The 24,011-nt window shown below is 37.5% G+C and overlaps 8 protein-coding genes across 10 annotated transcripts; 4 read left to right on the top strand and 4 right to left on the bottom strand.

Annotated features, from left to right (window-relative positions):
• Nucleotides 1-114: 114 nt before the first annotated feature.
• LOC111809815 (pentatricopeptide repeat-containing protein At3g62890) lies at nucleotides 115-2,341 on the bottom strand. Its single transcript, XM_023696250.2, has one exon. The coding sequence runs from the start codon at nucleotides 2,276-2,278 to the stop codon at nucleotides 239-241; it is 2,040 nt and encodes a 679-aa protein (XP_023552018.2). The 5' UTR covers nucleotides 2,279-2,341; the 3' UTR covers nucleotides 115-238.
• Nucleotides 2,342-3,241: 900 nt separating this feature from the next.
• Nucleotides 3,242-4,767, bottom strand: LOC111810435 (12S seed storage protein CRD). The gene is made up of 3 exons (XM_023697140.2): nucleotides 4,552-4,767; nucleotides 3,727-4,444; nucleotides 3,242-3,646 (listed from the first exon to the last, which is right to left on the bottom strand). The coding sequence occupies exons 1-3, from the start codon at nucleotides 4,736-4,738 to the stop codon at nucleotides 3,493-3,495; spliced, it is 1,059 nt and encodes a 352-aa protein (XP_023552908.2). The 5' UTR covers nucleotides 4,739-4,767; the 3' UTR covers nucleotides 3,242-3,492.
• Nucleotides 4,768-6,166: 1,399 nt separating this feature from the next.
• LOC111810306 (glutelin type-D 1) lies at nucleotides 6,167-7,580 on the bottom strand. Its single transcript, XM_023696998.2, is given in 4 exon segments — nucleotides 6,167-6,442; nucleotides 6,555-6,977; nucleotides 6,979-7,066; nucleotides 7,338-7,580. Coding segments are annotated over 4 exon segments (852 nt in total). The 5' UTR covers nucleotides 7,534-7,580; the 3' UTR covers nucleotides 6,167-6,297.
• Nucleotides 7,581-10,799: 3,219 nt separating this feature from the next.
• On the bottom strand, nucleotides 10,800-11,483 carry LOC111809710 (uncharacterized). The gene has a single exon (XM_023696100.2). The coding sequence runs from the start codon at nucleotides 11,405-11,407 to the stop codon at nucleotides 10,964-10,966; it is 444 nt and encodes a 147-aa protein (XP_023551868.2). The 5' UTR covers nucleotides 11,408-11,483; the 3' UTR covers nucleotides 10,800-10,963.
• Nucleotides 11,484-12,844: 1,361 nt separating this feature from the next.
• LOC111810382 (cocosin 1-like) lies at nucleotides 12,845-14,196 on the top strand. The gene is made up of 3 exons (XM_023697090.2): nucleotides 12,845-13,058; nucleotides 13,192-13,912; nucleotides 13,997-14,196. Exons 1-3 carry the CDS (start codon nucleotides 12,845-12,847, stop codon nucleotides 14,115-14,117), a joined length of 1,056 nt encoding a protein of 351 aa, XP_023552858.2. The 3' UTR covers nucleotides 14,118-14,196.
• Nucleotides 14,197-14,500: 304 nt separating this feature from the next.
• On the top strand, nucleotides 14,501-17,349 carry LOC111809816 (transmembrane emp24 domain-containing protein p24delta3). The gene is made up of 4 exons (XM_023696251.2): nucleotides 14,501-14,748; nucleotides 16,423-16,638; nucleotides 16,722-16,798; nucleotides 16,898-17,349. The coding sequence occupies exons 1-4, from the start codon at nucleotides 14,548-14,550 to the stop codon at nucleotides 17,040-17,042; spliced, it is 639 nt and encodes a 212-aa protein (XP_023552019.1). The 5' UTR covers nucleotides 14,501-14,547; the 3' UTR covers nucleotides 17,043-17,349.
• A 1,036-nt stretch (nucleotides 17,350-18,385) lies between these two features.
• Nucleotides 18,386-22,848, top strand: LOC111810265 (uncharacterized). Of its 3 annotated transcripts, XR_002817393.2 has the most exons (6): nucleotides 18,388-19,068; nucleotides 20,170-20,279; nucleotides 20,361-20,732; nucleotides 20,865-21,449; nucleotides 21,573-21,679; nucleotides 22,712-22,848. XR_002817393.2 is itself a non-coding variant. In XM_023696922.2 (5 exons), the coding sequence occupies exons 1-5, from the start codon at nucleotides 18,834-18,836 to the stop codon at nucleotides 21,576-21,578; spliced, it is 1,308 nt and encodes a 435-aa protein (XP_023552690.2). In that variant the 5' UTR covers nucleotides 18,388-18,833; the 3' UTR covers nucleotides 21,579-21,902. The 3 variants fall into 3 exon arrangements, 2 of the variants coding, with proteins under 2 accessions (XP_086973741.1, XP_023552690.2); XM_023696922.2 differs by lacking the exon at nucleotides 22,712-22,848 and having other exon boundaries at nucleotides 21,573-21,902; XM_087117615.1 differs by lacking the exons at nucleotides 21,573-21,679; nucleotides 22,712-22,848 and having other exon boundaries at nucleotides 18,386-19,068; nucleotides 20,865-21,527.
• On the top strand, nucleotides 22,479-23,722 carry LOC111810380 (pathogenesis-related thaumatin-like protein 3.5). The gene is made up of 3 exons (XM_023697088.2): nucleotides 22,479-22,639; nucleotides 22,712-23,375; nucleotides 23,457-23,722. The coding sequence occupies exons 1-3, from the start codon at nucleotides 22,585-22,587 to the stop codon at nucleotides 23,599-23,601; spliced, it is 864 nt and encodes a 287-aa protein (XP_023552856.2). The 5' UTR covers nucleotides 22,479-22,584; the 3' UTR covers nucleotides 23,602-23,722.
• Nucleotides 23,723-24,011: the final 289 nt, after the last annotated feature.

The raw sequence follows: 24,011 nt of genomic DNA, 5'->3' as shown, positions 1-24,011 counted from the left end.
CGACTCCACAACCTTTTAAAATATTTTTTTTAGAAAAAAATTAAATGAGTTATAAACAATTGAATTATCAATCTCATAAATTCTTAATTAAAAGATGTAATATTAAATAACGTATTTAATAAAACTATATAATATATCTATAAATTAAAAATTAAAAGTTTGAAATAGATAAACAGAGATCAAATAATATAATTAGCCCAAAAATTTATAAAACAAAATTTTCCTCAATTTGAATCAATCACCAGTAATCTCCACAAGAACACGAACCCGCTTTGAAGTGATGGAACCGATTCACATCTCGAACAACGACTTCCCGCCCATATATCTCTGATATGAACACCATTGCAGTGTGGCAATCGCCACAGATTCTCAAGTTCTTCGTAACTCGGAGAACGGTTTCGGAAGGAGTGTTGAGGATTCCGAACGCAACGGCGAGCTTCTCACTGTGTGCAATGAGGTTAAATTCTTTCTCTTCCTCGCTGATATCATGCAACACAAAGCTAGTATCAGGAGTGTAGCCAGCTGCCTTCATCTTCTCCGGCAATGCCTCCAAGAACATGTAGATTTCCTTGGTTTGAGGGTGGGACGTGTCGCCACCGAGAAACATATGCGCTATGCCATTGACCTCGATCCAACTGCAACCTGGACTTTTCTTTGTCCCCTGGGATATCAGAATCGCTCTCAGTTTGTCAACTTCCTGCCACCTTCCAGCTTCGGCGTACATGTTTGAGAGCAGGACATAGTTGCCAGTGTTTTCGGGTTCGAGGACAAATAGCTTTCTTGCTGCAGTTTCTGCCATTTCTAGATTGCGGTATTTTCGGCAGGCAGCTAATAACGAACCCCAAATGCTCGGTCCTGCTGGCATTGGCATTTCATCCACAAGTTTACTTGCTTCAGCTAATCTCCCTGCCCGACCTAAGAGATCGACAACACAAGCATAATGCTCAGCTCTGGGATTCGTCGAATATGTGGTGCTCATGTAGTTGAAGTAATTCAAGCCAATGTCAACAAGACCTGAATGGCTGCAAGCGGATAACAATCCTGTGAATGTAATGTCGTCGGGCCGTATGCCTGCATCGATCATCTCCTGAAAGGTTGACACTGCTTCCCGCCCATGTCCATACGAAGCATAAGCAGTAATCATGGTATTCCAAGCAACCAAACTCTTTTCACTTCTATTAAGCCGGTTGAAACAGCTGCGAGCATCAGCTAAGCTTCCACATTTAGCATACATTGCAGTAAGGGCAATCAGCACAGAAGCATTGGAATTCAAACCCATCCGACAAGCCAACTCGTGAATCCGCCTTCCACGTTCGAGTGCCGATGATTGTGCACAAGCTGGGAGGACACTCATTATAGTCACCCAATTGGGTCTTACTCCTGAATCTTCTTTCAGCATTTCATCAAACAAACTCAATGCCTGCTGTGCCAAGCCGCTCTGTGAGTATCCAGAAATCATAGTCGTCCAAGAGACGATATTCCTCCACGGCATTCTCTCAAAAATCGCCACAGCAGCATCTATAAACCCCCCCTTCATGTAACCAGCAAGTAAAGCATTCCAAGCCGAAACATCTCTAACAGTCATTTTATCAAACACCTTACGCGCATCATTTATTTCACCACATTTCCCATACAAATCAATCAAAGAAGTAGCCACATACAAATCAAACTGCAACCCAGCTCTCAAAACCAGTCCATGAACACATTTCCCCATCCAAACACTCAACAAATCCACAGAAGACTTAAGAACAAAAGGAAAAGTAAAGTAATCCCCTGTAAATCCCCAAGAATGCATAGAAAAATAAGTGGCAACAGTTCTCTCCGCAAACCCATATCGCGCATAGGCTCGAATCATAGAATTAAACAACAGAGAAGAAGGCTCACTAATCCGATTGAAAACCGCAACAGATGAATCAATATCACCAGAACTCGCATAAAACGCAACCATCTTGGAACCAACAAGTGCAGTGGGCTCAAGGCCACGGAGAAGCATATGGGCATGAACTTGTTGGCCCAATTTCAACAGATTTTGGCCAGTAAGGAACTGGAAAACCGAAGCATAAGATAGAATCGGAGGTGGGTCCGGCGCAGAGAGCGGCTGCAGGAGGTTGCGAAGAGTTGCAGAGAGGGAACGGGGCGAGATTGAGCATTTGAATGGTGGGGATGATGGCGGAGGGGCAATGTCGATGTGAGAGGAACCGAGGTAGGAATGGAGGATCCGAAAGAGAAGGCGATTAGGGTTTGGGATGAAGATCGATAACCGAATGCCATTGAGCATCGACAGTCGTTAGGTTTTCCCTCTGTTGTGACCTTCGCAGGGGAGAGAAAAATGGAGGGAAAAGAAAACTTTTGCTTTATATATTTTTAAATTTATATTTGTTTCTTCCAATTTTTAAGTTTTAATATTTTTTAAAAGAAATAATTAAATTACTAATAAGTTTTTAAAAAGCCAATTTAATTTTTTTAAAAAAATACTCTTCAAACTTGCATTTATCTCAAAAATAACACAAAATTTTTAAAAAATTTATTAATAATTTAAACTTTCAAAAAAAAATCTAAAAAATAACATTAAATTCAAAAATATAATTACATGTTTGGATGAAAAATTAATATTTTATTAGTTTAAAATTAAGTTTTATTAATAATTTTAAATTTATTAAAAAAAAATCTAAAATATAAAATATATTTAAACATTTTCTAACTTTAAAAAAAAATTATTTATTTAATTCTAAAATACCCTTTAAAAATATTCATAAGCAACAAAAAGTTGAACAATTTATAAAGTATCAATAGACCATTTTTATTCATATATTAATGGTAAAAAATTTAAAACTTTTATTTATAAAGTTTTAACCGTAAAAATATTTTTGGAGAATTACTAATAGTTTCTACGAGAAAAATATTTTTTTGACTTTTTTTAATTTAAAAATATTATTGAGAGATATTTTTATTAATTTAATCTTTCTAACCCTACAAATTTTAATTTAATTTTGAAAATAATCTCAAAACTTAGTCTTTATAGTTTTAATATATTTTATTTCTAAATTTAATTTTTGTTTAGCTTTAAAATTTTAACTTGATTTTGAAAAAAATAAATTAATTAAAATATATTTTAGATAAAAAAAAAATAACAATTTTTCGCTCGTAATAATAGCTTGTCTAGCTTAGATATTTTAGCTCCGGTCCAAAAAAATTAAAGGTTTGAATTGATAGAACCAAAAAAATAATTAAAAAAAAAACATAATAAATATAAAAGATATTATATAAGACAATACATTCATCATCAATCATAATCTTCACAATAATTCATATAAGAGTTCAAGTGGTGAAATGACCAGAAAGCCCCCACATCACTATCATAGGGATTGGGGATCAAATTTAATAGCGTAAAAGCCCATAATATTAATTGTTATTATTAATTATTATTATTATAATAATAATAATAATACCCAAACATTCAAATATTATATTCTAATATTAATAATTCAGTCTTCAATCGGAAGATCCGATCACCGGTGAAGCGTTTGTGATCTTCGATCTAAGAAGCTTCTCGAACTCCGCCGTCACATTGAACGAAACTTGAAATACCTCCGGCGACAATGCCTCCAACACCGACGTCTTTCCGGCCAGTTCTTCCACCACAGGGCTGTTAAATTTTAAAACGTCAAATTTTAAGGTTCAGAGATTAAAGTTAAAAATAAAAGGGTAAAAATTGAAGCTTTTTACTGTGTTGCTGTGATAATGGAGATGCACTCCAAGCCATCTTCTCCGGCGATTTTTCCGACGGCGAAGAATTTGGGGACTAAAATCAGCTGACCCATTTTCACCTCTGCATCAATTTTACTCGAAGATCCAACGATCTGGATTTTCCCACGTCCTTTAGCCACGTAGATCAGTTGATCGTACGGCTCCGCGACGTACACCGGCGAACGGACGGCGTTGGCGTCGAGCTTTTCGAGAATCGCCGTCAACCCAGATTGACCAATGAACGGAAATTTTGATTCCGTCACCGTCGTGACAGCACCGGCGCTGCCCTTGACTCTACCGTCCGGCGCGGCGGCGTCAATGTTGTAAACAAATTTACTGAATTTGGGTGGTTTGGGAAGGGATTGGGTTTGCTGAATTGAGCAAATCAAAGCGTTGGATTGACTTTTGAGAAATTGGGTTGTTTCTTCTCCGTTTAGGGAATAGGTTTTTCCGACGTACTCCGGCGAGAAGCCATGCAGGAGGCTGAGAGGGCCGGAGAGAACAAAATAAGAGATGTCACCAGGAACATGAGCGTTTTTGGATTCACCCAAAAAAATGATTTCCAAATCGGAGTCACCGTCGTTGAACCACCATGACGAGACTCCATTCGGCACCGGAATCAAATCTCCTTTCTTCAAGTTCACCACCACCTCATCGGACTTGCTCGGAAACACCAACCCGACAACTCCATTCTCGCCTACAATCAAAATTTGTCGAGAATTATTTGAAAAGAATCCAAATAGAGACGTGATAGCTTATATTCAAAGTAGACAATATCATATAACACAGTGAGAAGTTAATTACCTTGAAGAACATAGCCCACTTTAGAGCAATCGGCGTAGTGGGGGACCACGAAGCCGCGAGGGCGGAGGAGAAGGCGGCCGGCGGCGACTTTGTTCCGAGCAAGCAAAGGGTATTCAGAAGGCAGCCATTTGTGATAAGATCCAGCTTCTACCTCAGTGAAGGGCTTTGGATTCATCGGCTGTTCCATGGAAGGGGTGGTTTCCGGTGGCTTCCACCTTGGGGTATTTAAAGTAATTCTACCAACAAGTGGGGACCTTTTTATAAATATGTATAATTTAAGGGAGATAATTGCAAAACTTCATCATTAACAACAATCTATACGTGTTTGCAATCATACCCCCCAATTTTATTGAAATTATAAAATTAAAATTAGAATACATCACGTGTTTATTTATAACTACAAAACAATACCCCTTCTTGTCTTCAATCTGCACATGCATGTGTCACAGAGTGTCTCGGGCGACTTCTTTTGAAATGGGTTTTTCAAGGACAGTATCGGGCGGCACTGGCGTGCCGGTATTACGCCCTAACCCGTGTGTTGGAGGTTGCTACATACACTTACTATCCAGGACGGTATGTGTGGGCGAGTGTGCCGAGACAAGTGTCGGGCGACTTCCTTTGAAATGGTCTTTTCAAGGACAATATCGGGCGCCACAGGTGTGCTAATATTGCATCCCAACCCACATGTTGGAGGTTGCTACATACACCCGCTATCCGGGACGGTATCCGTAAATGACATGGCATGGACACGGACATGCGTGTGTCACAGCGTGGGCGAGCGTGCCGAGACGAGTGTCGGGCAACTTCATTTGAAATGGGTTTTTCAATGACACCATCAAGCGGCACAGGTGTGCCAGTATTACACCCCAACTCGCGTGTGGGAGGTTGCTACATACACCCACTATCCAGGACGATATCCGTAAATGGCATGAGCACGAGAGGGCCAATGCCTCAATAGAACCCAGATGGATGGATGTTCGGGAAGTCCCAATGAGATGAGCGACACGCGAGTCCATTCTCAATGGCATGACCAAGCGAGTTGTGATAGCCGACGACATCCCGAGACTCGAGATGATGTCAAGACATATGAACCATGTCGATGGGGATCAAGATGACAAGATGAGAAGCGACATTACATTGAAAGACCTTAAAATATATATATATATACACACACGTACGTACAAATTACAAACATCAAAATCATATTTTAATACATTTTGATTTCGTCTTTTATTAAACGAATCGAATGGTGTATCAAATTAAGCAACCGAACTTTGACTTAATTATTTTAATTTTAATATAATTTAATAATATATTTTAATCGAGTAAGTTATAATAAAGAAATAATTTAATTATTTGTTCATATAAGACAATAATTTTAACATTATTACAAACTTAGGTCTATGAATAAAAATATTAAATTGCTACAAATAATCACATGTCTAAAGTCGTTGAAAAAGTCAAAATGTCATACCAACTAGTTTGAAAAATAAGGAACTTACTAAAAATGTATAATTGAATTTATTGCTAATTTAAATTACTTATTAAAATTACACGTGGAATATAAACTATTATTAATTTAATTATTATCGTGTAACATCATTACAATATATAATATAATAAACGATTATGATATTTTATATAAAAGATTGAATATTATTTATTTATTAAGATTGGGCACGGATTTGAATCATATAATAAAACTAATTATATGCTAATAATGTCGTCCGTCGGGTAAATTATGCATTATTTATTGATGGGTGACGCCTCTGTTATTTTCGATCTAAAAAGCTTTTCTAGCTCAGCTGTCACGTTGAATGAAGCTTGGAAAACTCGGGGTGAAAACGTCCCGAGAATTGATGTTTTTCCTCCTAACTCTTCCAGCTTAGGGCTGTGTTACAAGCAACGGAACTCGGTTAATTATGTACGTTATATTTATTTAATTTATATGATTTTTATGTTTATAAATATTAATTAAAAAAAAAATCAAAATTGAATATTACCTTGTGGAAGTGATAATGGTGAAGCACTCCAAGCCTTCTTCGCCGGCGATCTTACCGGCGGCGAAATACTTCGGAACCAAAACCAACTGACCCGCTTTCACCACCGCATCAATTTTCCCCAAAAACCCAGCAATCTGAACCCGACCCGACCCGCTTGCGACATACACCAGCTGCACCGACGGGTCGGCGACGTATACCGGCGAGCGGGCGGCGTTGGCCTCAAGCTTCTCGAGAACCGCCGTCAACCCAGATTTCGCAATGAACGGAAACTCCTTCTCCGTCACAACCGTCACCGACCCATTTCCCTCGTCTCTAGAAACGACGTCGTATATGTTGAAAACAAGGTCGCCGTGACGGTTAGGCTCCGGCAGCGTTTGGTCTTGCCGGAGTTTGAAAATTAGGCGGTTGGTTTGACTTTTGAAAATTAGGCACCGGAATCAAGTCGCCTTTCTTAAGTCTCACCACTGCTTCGTCGGAGCTTCCAGGGAATAGAATCCCGGCAAGTCCGCTGCCTGAATACAATTATACATACATATATTTATTTAATTCCATAACTATTTAGAAGGTTTAGACCGTTTGAAAATAAATAAATATATTATGAACTAATTTATTATTTAATAAAAATTGTTTGAATTAAAAAAAATTAAGAACCGCTCAGGTTTAAAAAATATTCCAACTCGACCCAATTCAATCTACGAAGAATCTTACACAACCCTTATTTCTCAATTTACATTAAATATTAAAAAAAAAAAAAAAAAAAAAAAAAAAAAAAAAAAAAAAAACCTTGAAGAACATAGCCAACTTTGGAGGAATCAGAGTTGTGGGGAACGGCGAAGCCACGTGGCCGGAGGAGGAGTCGGCCGGCGCCGACTTTGGTCTGAGCAATCATCGGAAAATCCGAAGGGAACCATTTATGGAAGGATCCACCTTCTCCTTGGAAGAAGGCTTTTGGACTCATCGGCTCCAAATTCAACTCCATTTTTTCTTTTACTCTTCTTTGAATTCTATGCCCAACTAAGCCCTTCTATTTATACTCATAATTTGATATTGTACGAGCGTTGATCGGCTACTAATATTATTTTTAAGATAGAGGTTTCGAGTCTATCTCGACCCCGACTCTCTTAAGAGAAAGTTATCGAGGACGATAGCTAGTTTAAGTGGGAGAAAGTGTCAAATCTAGACTAAGAAGTACGACTGTAACACGGTACGATTTGAAAAATACCAAGATCATGATGTTGCACTGTCGGAAAAGTAGGACCGTGACATTGTACAGCTTAACAAGATGTCTAAATGGGTTTATGGTGATGTCTAGCTTTAGAAATAATTACAGGTAATTAAAAAATCTAAAATTTATAATTAGATATTATAAAAATTCACACGCCACAAATTATTATTGAAGTTAATAAATTCTATAGTTTGAATTAAAAAATAATTAGTGGATATTGTATTTTATTTATTATGATTTAATAATCGTGAACTCAAAAAATAAAACACAATATATAAATAATATTTAAAAAGAAGTCAATTATATAATTATTGAGTTGATGCATTCGCATCTGCTCTAGAGGATTCTTGACTGCCACGTGATTCAGGCCCAGCCATTATCCAAAATAATTGAATAAATAAATATTAAAATATTTAAAAATTGATATTAAAAAAAAAGTCTTTAAATTTAAATAGACTTCCAAATTTTAAAATACAAAATTAAAATAGATAACATTTCATTTTGTAGATAATTTAATTTTATATCTAATAAATGGATTAAAATTTTAAATATGCATTAAACACGAAATTAAAAGTGCAATTTTTTTTTATTAATTATTATAAAAATAAATGAAGAATTTTACGAGCTTTCGAAATTTTTGTGCTAACTACTTTTGTCGGGTTTCAACCATTTTTGTGGAGCCCGAATATAAAATGAGTCACTGGGTGCATAACTTTTTTAAGAAAAAAAAAACAAAAGAGTAAGATTTGATTCGATGCGTTTATTATAATGTTTATAATCTCAAAATAATAATAACAATAAATTAAATTATCTTATGAAATCTCTATGACTCGTCGTAAGTAAAGTCAGACTGCGAAAATAATAATATAAAAGGATATTTTATTTTATTATTTCATCGATTAATTTCTCCTGAGAAATGACATGAATTAACCGAAATCATGAATAAAAAAATTGAAAGTTACTACATACATGCACATTCTTCTTTGGTCGCTCAATTATAGAAATTTCGTGGTTAAACATGTTTTACTTAGAACAATTTTATATTGGACGGCCTCTTAGAAATTTTTCAGGAATGCATGAGTGATTAAAAAAAAAGTATGTTGGAAGGACTCGTGTTGGACTATGGGGATAGTATTCACTCTTAAGAAGCGAGAAGTAGGTAAATACATAAATTCTAAAATAAGCCGATAATGCCTTAGACACTTGTCTTCCCATCCAATTTGTTACTACTTATATCAACAAGATATACTATCCTAGATAACCTCCTAAGAATTTTCGAGAAAACATGTAAGTGAGGACAAAATATGCTAAAAGATTAATTTAAAGTTAAGCACGCTTAAAAGTAAAGTCAAGTAGATAATATGGTCACGTTGCCGATGCCCTCCTAAAAGTAATTCAAAATGAGTAGGTAACATGGTCGGTCATGCATGACCGATATTACAAGCAAATCTCATTTTCTCTTACACACATATACACATACATACATGCATACATACATATAATTTATTGAACGTTTCTATAGAATTCTCTCTTTGACTATTGATGTTTGAAATTCATTATTACAGTTCGAGTTTTAACATTTGGCCGAAAAAACCATTAACTAGTTACTTCAAGGCATGTTCTTGCCTGATCTTGAACTTCAAAGAATCAAGCCGCTCGACTCATCGACTCATCGACTCATCGAAGTGTCGAGAGGAAGAAAGGGAAAGAAGGGGGAGGAAAACAGAGAGGCCATCATTATTATTCACCCAACCCATCCTCTCTCAACCAAGAAAACTTCAGAGATTCCCAGTAGGATCTACGGACGAATCAGAAACTAATCCTAACAAGGAAGTCAATCACGCTCCATTTTCCATGATTTGTTAGAAACTACGAACTTCTACAATGATACGAATTGGAGCCCTCATGTTACAACCTCTACAATGATACGAGCTTCTACAATGATATGAACATGGTTTGTTAGAAACTAATCCCCGACGTGGGACTCACTCCCAACAATCCTCCCCTCGAACAAAGTAACGCCATAGAGACTCTCCTGAGGTCTATGGAGCCCTCGAACAGCCTCCCCTTAATTGAGGCTCAACTCCTTTCTTTGGAGCTTTCGAACAAAGTACATCCTTTGATCGACACTTGAGTCACTTTCTTTTACTACACCTTTGAGGCTCACAACTTCTTTGTTCGATACTTGAGGATTCTATTGACATAGTTAAGTTAAAGGCATGACTCTGATACCATGTTAGGAACCACAAACCACTACAATAATATGATATTATCCACTTTGAGCATAAACTCTCATAGCTTTACTTTCGGTTTTCCCAAAAGACCTCATACCAATAGAGATATATTTCATGATCATCCTCTTAATTAGCCAACGTGAGACTCCCTCCCAACAATTCTCCCCTGAACAAAGTAACACCATAGAGACTCCCTTGAAGTCTATAGAGCTCTCGAACAACCTCCCCTTAGTTGAGACTCAACTCCTTTCTTTGGATCTCTCGAACAAAATACACCATTGGTCGACACTTGAGTCACTTTTTTTAACTACACATTCGAGGCTCATAACTTCTTTGTTCGACACTTGAGGGTTCTATCGACATAACTAAAGTTAAGAGCATGCCTCTAATATCATATTAGAAACCACGATCCTCCACAATGGTATGATATTATCTACTTTGAGCACAAGCTCTTGTAGTTTTACTTTTGGCATCAATGGAGATGAATGACCATCCCCAAAATTAGCCAACGTGGGAGCAGATATCCCCAACAACTGTAACAAGTAAGTCAATCAAACTCCATTTCTCAGACCCACCATGAAATCTAGATCCCCACGGTTGAATTTCTCAGTTCAAGTTTAGAACAAACATTGGGTAGCTTAAGGATGAATTGGAAAGCTACTTGGGCATCAATTTTTCAGTTCCAGAAATTTTTTACTCTTTTTGTAAGCAGAGTTGCTATCAGAAGGCGTTATCACAATGCAGTTTGTATCTATTAAACAGAGTACTCATATCTAGGAGGCTTGATGAATTGAAGCATGGAATTGTAGCCTATTTATGCCTTAATTTTACAGTAGAATACAAGGATTTGATCCAAATTTCCAGAGATTCGATATTGAAAACCTAAATAGATTTCAATCGAACAAGAAATGGAAAGCAAGTAATAATTACCAGAGAAACTGGGCGCGGCTTCACGACGGATGAACCTTATTGGACGAAATGGCCTTCCAAGCGGATCTCATGGAAGCGGTAGCGGAGTTCATAGCCGCCTCCATGTACCTTTTGGAAGCAACCGCCGCAGCCTTCTCCATCAAACTACCCATCTTACGAGCCTTCTCAGATTTGTCCACGAGTTCCTGGAGCTCGGCTTCAGCCATCCGATCAAACTCCTCCTCGAACCTTCTGAACTCATCCATGGCGTCTTCCATAACAGAATCGAGATAATCCTCAGCCTGCTGCATCCCGATCTCAGCTTCTTGAGCCTCGTTCTGGAGTTGAAGCTCGCTGGCGGCCCAGGACTTGTAAGCTTCGATCTCGAAGAGCTTCATGAGGTCTTCAATGGTGGAGGGATCGAAATTCTTGTCGTGTAGAGCTTGATCGGAGAGGAAGGTGAACTGCGAGATGAGAGCTTCCATGATCAGAGGGTTTTTTTGGGGGAAATTTTGAGATCTGAGAGGGAAGTAGATAATATATATATATATATATATATATATATATATATATATATATATATATATATATATTTTATACCATTATTACTAGGTTTCAAAAATATTTAATATAAAAAAATTTAAAAATAATCTATAAAATGCCGATAAAATTGACTATATAATTTTTTTTAATTATTTTTTAAAGTTTAACAATATTATTAAAACTTTAAAAAATTTAGAGATATTTTTTTTAAACAAGTTTAAAATATTTTTATTAATTTAACTTAAATTATATGGAGTAAAATATTTTTTAAATTTAACAATAATTTAAATTAAGTCGTAATAAGGTAGCATACTCGAAGATGGGACTGTATCACCTCCTTCTAAGGGAGAGTATATACTTGTTCTATCCCGCCTAAAAAGAAGCGAGCTACGTCAAAGTTAAACTTAGGTCCCATGTCCCTCCCATATTTTTACGTCCCATATTATAATCTTAGATCAGAACAAGTTGATAGGATCCCATTTTTTACGTCCCCATGTCCCTCCCATGTGGCGACATGGGGGCGAAAAAAGGAAAGAGAGGGATGGGGTTTCTCCCGCTTTTGGCATAGCAGACCCCAGCCGGAGGCCCGCACGGTAGACTATTAGCACGCCCCTAATAATTGTGTCATTATGCCTGGACTGTGAGGGCTCTCACCCATATGGACACTTCAATGTGCTCGTCAGCGCCTGACTCTGAGAGGTGGATCATCCCAGACAACCACTCTGATTAAATAATAAAATATTTGAGTTAGATTGATTAGAGTGGTTAGAATTATTTATTAAAAAAATTAATTTTAACGAAAAAAAAAATGTTAATATGTAATTATCTATTTAAAGTCGAGTGGTTAGAGAAAAAATAATTATGAAATAAAATTATATATAGATATTATTTATTTATCTATGGTAAAATAAAAGTAATACTATATAATACCTAAATTTAACCAGTGTATTTATTACTATAACAAACTTAGATACAGACATTTAAATCTCGAGTTTGAATAATAGATCAGTATAACCTAATTAAGTATATTTAAATACTTAAAATGAAATTCGATGCATAAAAAAAATTACAGGCTTCCATTTTGAAGTCGGGAAACAAACAGTGAGTTTTGAATGTTCGGGTTCAATTATCAGCTCTTATTATTCAATTATTATTTCTATATGCAGTGTTATCATTATTGCTATGGTTCATTACGGTTTTCATCTTAATCTCTTTGTTCCATAAAGATTTAATGTTAGAATACAATATTTCGATTAAATTCTCGAGTGGAAACCTACTCCCTATACTATCAGCACGATTAGATTAGATTAGTTTGACCATTAACTAAAAAAAGTTTAAATATCCCAAGCTGTTGATAGAATATCAAAACAAATCATCCAATGAGTCTCCCGCCTGCCCTTATTTTTCTTTTTCTGTTTCATAGTCCGAAGCCGTTCTTCGAAGGAGAAGCTGGATCATATTACAAATGGTCGCCTTCTGACCATCCCATCCTAGCTCAGGCCAACGTCGCCGCTGGCCGCCTTCTCCTTCGCCCTCGCGCCTTCGCCATTCCTCACTATTCCGATTGCTCCAAAGTGGGCTACGTTCTCCGAGGTTATTATATGTTGGAGGAGAATCTCATATCGACTCATTTACAAAATGATCATAAATTTATAAGCAACAAATACAATATTGTAATACTGTGGAGAGTCGGTTTCTCGTTAATAATTTGTAGCATGTTTTTTAGGCGACAATGGAGTTGTCGGATACCTGTTTCCAAACAAGTCGGAGGCGGCGGCCGTGGTTAAGATAAAAAAAGGAGATTTGCTTCCGGTGCCTAGCGCCGTCACGTCGTGGTGGTTCAACAACGGCGACTCTGTTTTGGAAATAATCTTTTTGGGTGGAACGGACGGCGCTCATATCCCCGGTGACATCTCTTACTTCCTTCTCTCCGGCCCCCGCGGCCTTCTACAAGGCTTCTCGCCGGAGTACATCGGAAAAGTCTTCTCTTTAAACCACGAAGAAACCGCCACGCTTCTCAAAAGCCAGTCCGGCGGCCTAATCTTCGGAATTCAACAGACCCAATTCCTCCCCAAACCCCAAAACTCCGGCGAACTGGTCTATAACATTGACGCCGCTGCGCCGGACGTCAGAGCCAGAGGCGGCGCTGCCACTGTCACGACGGTAACTGAATCTAAATTCCCGTACATTGGCCAATCTGGGTTGAGCGTAGTTCTCGAAAAGCTAGATGCCAATGCCGTCCGGTCGCCGGTGTACGTCTCTGAGTCGGCCGATCAACTGATCTATGTGGCAAAGGGATCAGGGAAGATTCAGATCGTCGGAATTTCGGATAAAATTGATGCAGAGGTGAAAAGGGGTCAGCTGATTTTGGTCCCCAAATACTTTGCTGCCGGAAAAGTCGCCGGAGAAGAAGGCTTGGAGTGCATTTCCATTATCACAGCTAAACAGTAAAAAGCTTCCATTTTTGTTTTTGGGGGTTTTTTCTTTTCTGAATCTTACAATTTTAACATTTGGGGATTTGAATTGAACAGTCCTCTGGTGGAAGAACTGGCCGGAAAGACATCGGTTTTGGTGGCATTGTCGCCGGAGGTTTTTCAAGTTACTTTCAACGTCACGGCGGAGTTCGAGAAGCTTTTCAGGTCCAAAATATAACAGAGGCTTCGCCTTTATGGTGTAATATCAGTGGTGTGAAAAATAAATAATAAAAAAATAATTAATGAAATTAAATAAATACGTGTTTATATAATTGTAAACAAAAATAATTATTTTATCATTACTAAATTTAATTTAATTTTAATAAATTTATAAAACAATTTAATATATAAATTTTCTTTTATTTAATATATAATATGTGTTTTGTATAAAATATATGGTGTGAAGAATAAATAATAAAAATTATATAAATATATATATTTATATAATTGTATTATAAGAAAGAAAAAAAAAAAAAATCACAATTTTATATGAATTATTAATTTTTTTAAAAAAATTTTTTTTTTTTAGAGTACAAAAACAAAATCAAAATTTAGTTGGGATTTATTTTTCATATTTTTGAGTTCAAAGTTTGTTGATCGGACACATCATGCGCCGGGAAGTGGTGTTGCCGTTGTTCGTGGTCTGTTTCCTCGCCTCAGATTTTGTTCGACCTGCTCATTCAATCTGGTTGAGCTTGCCTCCATCTGTGACCAAGTGCGTCTCCGAGGAAATCCAGAACAACGTCGTGGTTCTTGCCGATTATGTCGTTGTCGCCGATCAAACTAACGCTCCCACCATTTCTGCCAAGGTCTCTTCGATTCTTCGCCAATCTCTTTGATTAGTGCCTTGAGATTTTCTATTTCGTGCTATTTGTTTGTTGATTTGTCTTATCCCGTTTGGTTTTGAACGATCCATTTCGAAATGCCTAGAGATTTGATCTATTTCTTCTGAGCTTTTCATGCGATTGTAGTTTGTTTGATTTCCAATTTTGGCTGTGAAGATTGTTTCAAAACATTCAATAGGAAGTGAAATACCTTGGGAATCTGCTGCTGATGCACATATCATGCAAATTGCTTAATAATTCTTCGTTAGAGGCTGCATATATATATATATATATTTTGACCAGTTTTTTGGTGGATATCGATGAGTGGTTGTTTTTTAATCTCCATATCTCTGTTGGACATCTTGAAGAGACCATTGATCTTAGGAAATAAGCGTCTCTACTGATATGATCTGTGCTATTTCTTGGTTTTAACTTGTTTCTCTTTGACCTCTCAATCTAAAACTTGGTTTCGGCATTTGTCGTTGGCTAATAATTCAAAGGTTCGAGTCCTTACACCCTCACTCTCGTTGTATCTCGTCATCTAAAATCGAACACAATTGCATGACATGATATACGTACATTGATTATTTGTTTGACCATACGTACATTGATTTCAAGGGTTTGTTTGTTCTGACTCATAAACTTTCATATTGTTAAAGCGTGCATAGTTCAACGATTTTTTGGTGGTATTGACAGTGATAGATATTTACTCACAATTCAATTCGAGTCTCTGGATAATATGTTTTGACCCGTTTTTTGGTCGATATCGTCGAGGGGTTGTTTTTTAATCTGCATATCCCTGTTGGACATCTGAAGAGGTCATTGATCTTAGGAAATAAGCGTCTCTACTGATATGGTCTGTGCTATTTCTTGGTTTTAACTTGTTCCTATGGAAGTTTAGACTCTTCACAGCATTTGATCTGTATTACTGATAGTGTCGCTGTTCATGATCTGTCTATTGGTTGTGCCTGCTTTTAAGAAATTGATATCTATCATTTGGTGGTGAGATGATCGTTTATTCAATGATGTCAAACATGTTAGAAAGTATGGTACTCATTATGATTCCATAACTTTTAAGACTTGATTGGCGAGCACGTACAATTCTAGTGCGAAACAATGCTTTTTGCTTAATGTGTGGGGAAAGTTTTTGTTTTCGAGTTTGTAAAGTATGATCCTCATTATGATTCCATAACTTTTAAGACTTGATTAGCGAGCACGTACAATTCTAGTGCGAAGGGATGCTTTTTGCTTAATGTGTGGGGGAAAGATTCTGTTTTCAAGTTTGTAAAGTATGATCCTCATTATGATTCCATAACTTCTAAGACTTGATTAGCGAACACGTACAATTCTAGTGCGAAACGATGCTTTTTGTTTAATGTGTGGGGAAAGATTTTATTTTCGAGTTTGTAAAGTATGATCCTCCTTATGATTCCATAACTTTTAAGACTTGATTGGCGAGCACGTACAATTCTAGTGCGAAGGGATGCTTTTTGCTTAATGTGTGGGGAATGATTCTGTTTTCGAGTTTGTAAAGTATGATCCTCATTATGATTCCATAACTTTCGAGTTCGCTTAATGTGTGGGGAAAGTATGATCCTCTAATGTCTTAATTGTGTGTTGTTGTTCTGCACTTTACTGATCGATGGCGAGCTCGTTCAGGTGGCATCGCCATATGGGAACGTTCTTCATCACGCAGAGAACATAACACATAGTCAGTTTGCATTTACAACCACTGAAGCTGGTAATTACCTAGTCTGTTTCTGGTTGACTGACCAAAAACTTGAACCTGGTTTTGAGATAAGTGTGAACCTTGACTGGAGAACTGGGATTGCTGCCAAGGATTGGGAATCAGTTGCAAAAAAAGAGAAGATTGAGGCACCTAATTCCCTCTTCACCTTTTCATATTTCTCTGCTACTTGTAACATCCATTCTAATGCCTCAACCTTGTTCTCGTTTAGGGCGTTGAACTCGAGCTACGGAAACTCGAGGGAGCGGTCGAAGCTATCCATGAAAATCTACTTTATCTCAGGGACAGGTAACTAACTATAACTAACTTTCCTGAATGCTTAGCGAAATCTAGCTGCCACCCGTGACCCGTTTCGACTCTCGTTTATATAATTTTGAATCCTTACAGAGAAGCAGATATGAGGACGGTGAGCGAGAGAACGAACGCACGAGTTGCGTTGTATAGTATCATGTCGTTGGGTGTCTGCATTGTTGCTTCTACTCTACAGATATGGTTCTTGAAGCGATTCTTTCAGAAGAGAAAGCTTATTTAGAGAACCTGTAAGTCTACTACTCTTCTTGCAGAAAGAGAAGTTTAAGTTATCTACTTATTTTGTTTTCCTTCCTCGTAAGAACTGAACTTTTGTTTCAGTTTTTGTTGTTCTTTGTTGCTTTGAAAGCTCTGATAGAATTTAGTGAGTTTTGATTCTTAAGATTCAATGTTCTTCATCCTTTCTATGATCAGAGGATGTTTAGAGAAACTGATGGTCAAAATGTTTAGAGATACCCATTAGAAAGGTCAATTTGTTTCGACATTTGTCGTTGGCTAATAATTCAGAGGTTCGAGCCCTTCCATCTTTACTCTCATTGTATCTCGTCATCTAAAATCGAACACAACTGCATTATATGATATACATACATTGATTATTTGTTTGACCGTACCTATATTGATTTCAGGGTTTGTTTGTTTTAACTTATAAACGTGAATATTGTTGAAGTGTGCATAGTTCAATGATAATTGAGTTGTACTCTTTCGAGTAAAGTTAGTTTAAATCTTCATACCCAATTTGTTGTACTAAAAAAAATATACTATAATTGTATTTTTAGAAATGAAAAGTATGTATAAGTTAATATTATTGTACCGAGATTATATTTTCAAGCTACCTGTACGTGAATTTTAGTTGAAGAGCTCATTTTTATGTCAAAAATTAGGTATCGACAAATTTAGTTGCTCAATAAAATTTCCATGATTTGACTGAATATACGATTGCTCCAAACTGTTAACTTTGAACGTTATTGGTATAAGTAGTAACGTTAATTATCATATTCTCATCATTACTCTCGTTCGAATGAAAAAAAAGTTCAATCCTATCGAGATTTGCACGATATAAATGAACACACCACAAACACGAGTTAGTTAATTTGTTGTGAGATAGGTAGCATTTTAGGTAGAGGAAGAAAAAATTATCGAGAAGCTCTTAGTTAACGATACATGTGTTCATAGATTGGATTAAGTTGAGTTTGTGCATGTTTTAGACCTAAACCAATTGTTCGAATGGTAAATTTAAAATTTTAAATTGGGTTGGTTCGAGTTAGTAAGTGTTAATGCGTACTCAATTTTAATAATATTTTAACAATTTTCAAATAAATTGGTTGAAAAATAAATAATAAAAAAAAAATTTAATATATATATATAAATAAGTGTATAAAAAAAATATTTTTTAAAATTAACAATAACTCGGGTTTGATTTGAACTAATTTAATTTATAAAATTTTTATTTATTTAAATCAACTTATAAACGACAATCTCGGGTCGGATCGGGTCGGGTCGGTCCCGCATTTATTTTTTCTGAACAGCTGAGATGAAGTTCTAAATACATGCATTGAATCTTGCAGTCCAAGTTACAGTTACAAATGGATATTCCTTTTCCCGCTAATCTCCAAATGGGAATCCTCGATCAACTCACCGACTTCTCCTACATTTCATCAGATCTCCGCCAAACCCAAAAATTTAAGATCCGTTCCTTTTGTCCATTTGATATTCGTTCTAAAATCAATGGACACTAAGGATTTGCAGAAAGGTAATGAGTGACAGTTCCATTTGATCTCCATTTGTTGGACAAGCTTTGCTTTACCTTCTTTCCATTCTTGCCATTTTTAAATCCTTCAATTGGGATTTCTTTCTTTATTCTCATCTTCCCCTTTACCCTTCTCTTCAATCTATTCCAATTCTGTTCGCAAATTTTGGCTGTTTCTGAAAGAATCCACATAGGGTTTTGTTTTTTAGTGCGTTTTACCGGCTTCGATTTGGTTTTCCGTGGGCGATTGTTACAGATGCTCTGCAAATGGGGAAAGGGGAAGATCAAAATCTGCCGCAGCAGCACCGCCGTGAGGGTTCTTCTGGGTTTCTTTGTGGTGAATGTTCGATTGCGTTTCGTAGGGTTTCTGCGGAGTTGAATTTCAAGTGTTTGTTCGTTTTGATTTTGGGATTTGCGGTGTTTCTCCCTGGATTCTTTTGGCTTCTTCCTCTTCATGAAAGAAATTTAGGGTTTGAGGCGAAAGACGCCATTAAACTCAGTGGTACGTATGTCTCTTTGATTCTTGATTGCTCTGATTTGTCTTGCAATTTCGTGATGGGATTTTGTACTTTTCTGATGCTTTTGAATGATCGTTCTGTTTTGTTCTCTGTCTGTGTCTCTTGAGATTGTAAATCTGGAAGCGTTTATAGATAAACTCATCTGATCTACAAATTTCTGATAGTTACTTTGATGGGTCCTTTAATTATGAAGTTTAGAGGCCATTTCTCAAGGTTTAATCCTGGTTTAAGCTGGTTTTTATGTTTATCTTCTTTGTTTTGTTCTGTTCTTAGTGGTTTTTATCGAAACTAGTTAAACTTGGTTCACGTTTATCATAAATGTTGAAGTGGCAGAGGGGAACGAAACATTCCTCATAAGGGTGTGGAAACCTCTCCCGAGTAGATACGTTTTAAAATCCTTAAGAGAAGCCCGAGAGGGAAAGCTCAAAGAGGACAATATCTGCTAGTAGTGGGTTTAGGCTATTACACTTTTGTTCCTCACTGTATGGGGTATCAGCAACCGAGACACACACTGATACTACTACTCGAAAGAACGTTTGCAATATTTTTCAGATGTTGGGGCAAACAAACACTAAAATGGAATAATAGCCAAGCCCACCACTAGTTTCGATATTGATCGTTTGTTCTGTTCGATGTTCTTAATGCTGGTTCCATTCTTTCATGATGGAATCTAATTTCCTCATGGGAAGAAAGTTGAACCAAAAGTTGTATGATTTAGAACATAGTAAAAGGCATCATATTCCTTCCATACCATTTAGCTCAGGGAACCATATTCCCAGAAGAATCGGATTCAGGACGATTTGGTGGATCGGACTTTGAAACTCTTACACTATAGCTATTTGATAGCAACAAAACCAGATTTTGCTTATGCTTCAACTTGGATTTTCTGTGAGGGATCGGGTGTGTGTTCTTCTTTTTCGAGTCTTTAATCCGTACAGATCGAATCAGATTCACGAGGCATTAGCTAACTTTGAAACTCTTACTTCATAGTTTGCTGGACAGCAACAAACTGAACTTTGCTTTTGCTTCAACTTGGATGTTCTGTGAATTTTTGTTGCTTAGAAAGTTTTTGTTATCTTTTCCAGCTACCGTTCAGGTGTATTTTGTTCTCGAAAAGCCGGTCGAGGAGCTTCTCCCTCACATCAAGAGATTAGAGTTTGATATCAATGGTGAATTAGACATACCAAACGTGAAGGTTTTGTGCTCTGTTAATGTTTTGGATTTAGTTTTATAAGTAAAGTCATTTATGACTAAGGGGCGTCGTTTATGTTACCAGGTTTCCATTCTGTCGATGCACGATTTAGGTGAGTCGAACAGGACTTACGTGGTTTTTGGTCTTCTTTCTGAATACATTACTACTCCAATAAATCCAGTGTCCTTAAGTCTGCTGAGATCGTCTTTATATGACCTTTTCCTTCACCAATCCAACCTTACTTTGACGACTTCGATTTTTGGACAGCCATCGACATTTCAAATCCTCAAGTTTCCAGGGGGAATCTCTATAATCCCGTTTCAACGTGCTTCGATTTGGCAGTTTCCCCAGATCGTATTTAACTTCACTCTGACTAACTCCATTTCTGAAATACTCAACAAATTTGCAAAGTTCATGAGCCAGCTTAAGTTGGAGTTGTGTCTGAGGCCTTATGAGGTACTGAAACCTATCCTGTTATGGTTCGAATTTATTGAATATTAGCTCTAGACCTTGAGATCAGATCATAAGTTGAGATGAAATTTTAAGTTGAGTAATGGATGTTGGATTCCCCTCTTTGTTGTTCTACAGAATGTGTATTTGCAAATAACGAACAAGATTGGCTCGACGATGCAGCCCATCGTAGTTGTTCAGGCTTCTATTTCGTCGGAATTGGGACGCATAACGACGCAGAGATTACAGCAGTTGGCTGCCATCATCAATACCTCTTCCGAAAGAAATCTCGGCCTTGATTATTCTGTTTTTGGAGAAGTCAAGGGCATCAGTTTGTCTTCTTATCCAAAGGGAACCTCCATGGCTATGCCACCGAGTTTTTCTCCAGCTCCTGCCCCAGCACCTGGTGATCATGTAGGACTACTGAGTGCCCCACACCCATCGAGATCTGCACGACCACCTGCAAATCATTCCCCGCCTCGAGCAAATTGTGAAACCTCGTCTCCAGCCCCTTCTACGGTTCCTGCACCTTCCCCTCATGAACATTCAATGCCTCCAATCTTCTATCCGAAGTCTACAAGACTGATCGTCGTTCCTCCAGCTGATCAACCCCGGGTATCATCTCCACGTGCATCTCCGGTGCTGTTTCGCTACAAACCAGGGAAAACAAAGGAAGATTCGCATAGAGTTAGGCAGCCCACACATCCCTCACATCGAGATCATGTAAGCTTTGACATATTTTGTTTGATTATAGACTTGAAAGCATGTGGCATACACATTTCTTAGCAGAGAATCAATTCATTTATATCTATCAGAGTACAACTCATTCCTTTCTCATCTTTGTAGGATTGAAAATCAATCAGCACACAGTCGTCTGAAGAACACGAAGAACACAAGAGGATCGAGGTCCGATCGGAATCTCATTTTTGGTTGTACCGAGTAATAACAAACAGGTCTTTTCTTCACCCCAGACAAATTCAGTATAGAGTCTGGAGATATTTCCCCTGTTTTAACTCTGCATAGGAAATAGGGATGTTGTTCTTCCAAAGGGAAGCAACTCCTGCTGGCTCTATATGTTTTAGTAATATATTATGAAATGAGTTTGAATGCTAAGCTAAGCTGTACAGTCCTGAAATAAGAAACTGGATAAGAAAGCAAAATGCCTACTTACATACATACTACCCAGCTTCATTCCAAATGGCTTATCTTTCGTTAATGAATCTCATCCCGAATGAACATTTAAAATTGAACACTGAATTAACGAGAATACGAAAACCCGTTAATGGCAGTTAACGTATCAAAATGATAATAAAAATCTCTCTCCTCCCCGCCCTTCACCCGTCCTCGGGCGATGGTCACCACCACCATCTTTTTCTTCTTTAGTCTTAAAAGAAGAAACAAACCCTTCCCCAACTTTCTTCTTCATCAAAACCCGCTCACCGCCCACCACTTTCCCGCCCCTGCTCATGAATGTAATTGTATAAATTCAAAAGAGTCAGATGTTCGAGTTCTTACTGTTACACTGTTTAGCTTAAAAAATGAACGAGAGATTTGGATCGTCACGTGAGGACTATGTATATTCACCATTACTCGATGGAATATATATTTTTTTTTTTGTTATTCTTATAGAGAATCATGGTTGAAGAGAAAGGAAATGGATGTGAGATATAGTGGAGAGTTAGAGCATTTGATAGAGCAAGGTATCATTGGATCTTTATGCTCTCTATCTAAGCAAGGAAGCTTTTTTCACTCTCTTTCTTTCCTCCTACTCTTCTTCTTCTTCTTCCTTCCATTACTGATCTTATAAAAGCTTCACATCTCTTCCCATGGCTTCCACTGCCAGCTTCACCCACATATTATGGCTTTCTTCTCCTTCTTCACCTTCTTCACCTTCTTCAGCTTCTTTTTCATTGGTAAATAAGTTCAAAGCTTGATGTTTTATTCATATTCTTAATGCTCACACTTATGTTTTGATCTTCTCACAGCTGCTAGGATCTCAGAGAGTACAAGAACGTTCACCATTGTTAATTCATGCAAGGATACAATATGGCCTGCCATCACACCCGGAGGAAACTTTACCGGCAGTGGTTTTTCCCTCAAGCGTGGCCAATCCACCGTCTACACCATCCCCGACTCGTGGACCGGTCGGATATGGGCACGAACAGGCTGCGACTTCGACAAGGATGGAAACGGGAAATGTAAGACCGGTGGCTGTGGGGAAGTGTTGAATTGTACCGGTCCGGGAAGCCGGCCTTCCACCCTTGCTGACTTTACCCTTGGCTCCATTGATTACTATGATGTCAGTGTTGTGGATGGCTTCAATCTCCCGGTAGCGATACAGCCGTCGGGTGGCAAAGGAAACTGCAGCTCGGCGGGGTGCGATGGAGACTTGAGAGACAATTGCCCACCGGAGCTGGCAGTGAAGGAGGATGGGAAGACGGTGGCGTGTCGGAGCGCCTGCGACATGTTCCATACCGGAGAATACTGTTGCACCGGGCAGTTTGATAACCCAATGACATGTTTACCGACGAATTATTCGAGGAGTTTCAAGCAAGTTTGCCCAGCTGCCTATAGTTTTGGATACGATGATCCTACAAGCATCTTGACATGTTCCTCAGCTGACTATGTTGTCGCCTTTTGTGCAACAAGGTACCATTTTTATTGAGATTCGAGGTTCAAATTTCTACTCGTAAACTAATCGATCTTTAAAAAATGATATTTGAAACGTAGGAACCAAAAGGTGTGTTCATATCACGACAAGCAGCTAACATGCAGCGTCGTCGACAGCTCGAAGGCATCAACATTAGTATCATCAATCTCCCAAAGATGGCAAAACTTGATACTCACAGCTTTTCTCTTCATCTTAAAATTTTGAATTTTGATCTAGCAGGGCTTGTTCTCTCCCAAATTAACTCATTTTTTAATTTTCAATCCGTTTTTTTTCGTCCCTTAAATTGAGATATTTTGAAATAGAACATCCTATCTTGTTTTCGTAATTTACACGAATATATAGAATCAAATAGAAGAGGATACGTCAAACATGTTCATATACAAGTCTAAATGGACTAACCCGACTTTGGTATATGAGATATAAAAGAAAGAAGTTAAATTATAAGTTTGGCCCTGAACGTTTATGTTTGGAGTCTCACGTTGACTAATAAAGAAAAAAAATCATAAATATATAAGAAACATGGTCTCTATTGGTATAAAACTTTTTGGGAAAACAAAAAACTAGGTTTACAAAAGGGGGAATACTATCTCCATCGGTATGAGGTTTTTTGGGGA

Source organism: Cucurbita pepo, chromosome 14 (assembly GCF_057944985.1).
Source record: "Cucurbita pepo subsp. pepo isolate OVF chromosome 14, ASM5794498v1, whole genome shotgun sequence".
Lineage (NCBI taxonomy): Eukaryota > Viridiplantae > Streptophyta > Magnoliopsida > Cucurbitales > Cucurbitaceae > Cucurbita > Cucurbita pepo.
Note: the sequence above shows the minus strand (reverse complement) of the source record. Positions and strands in the feature narration are given on the sequence as shown.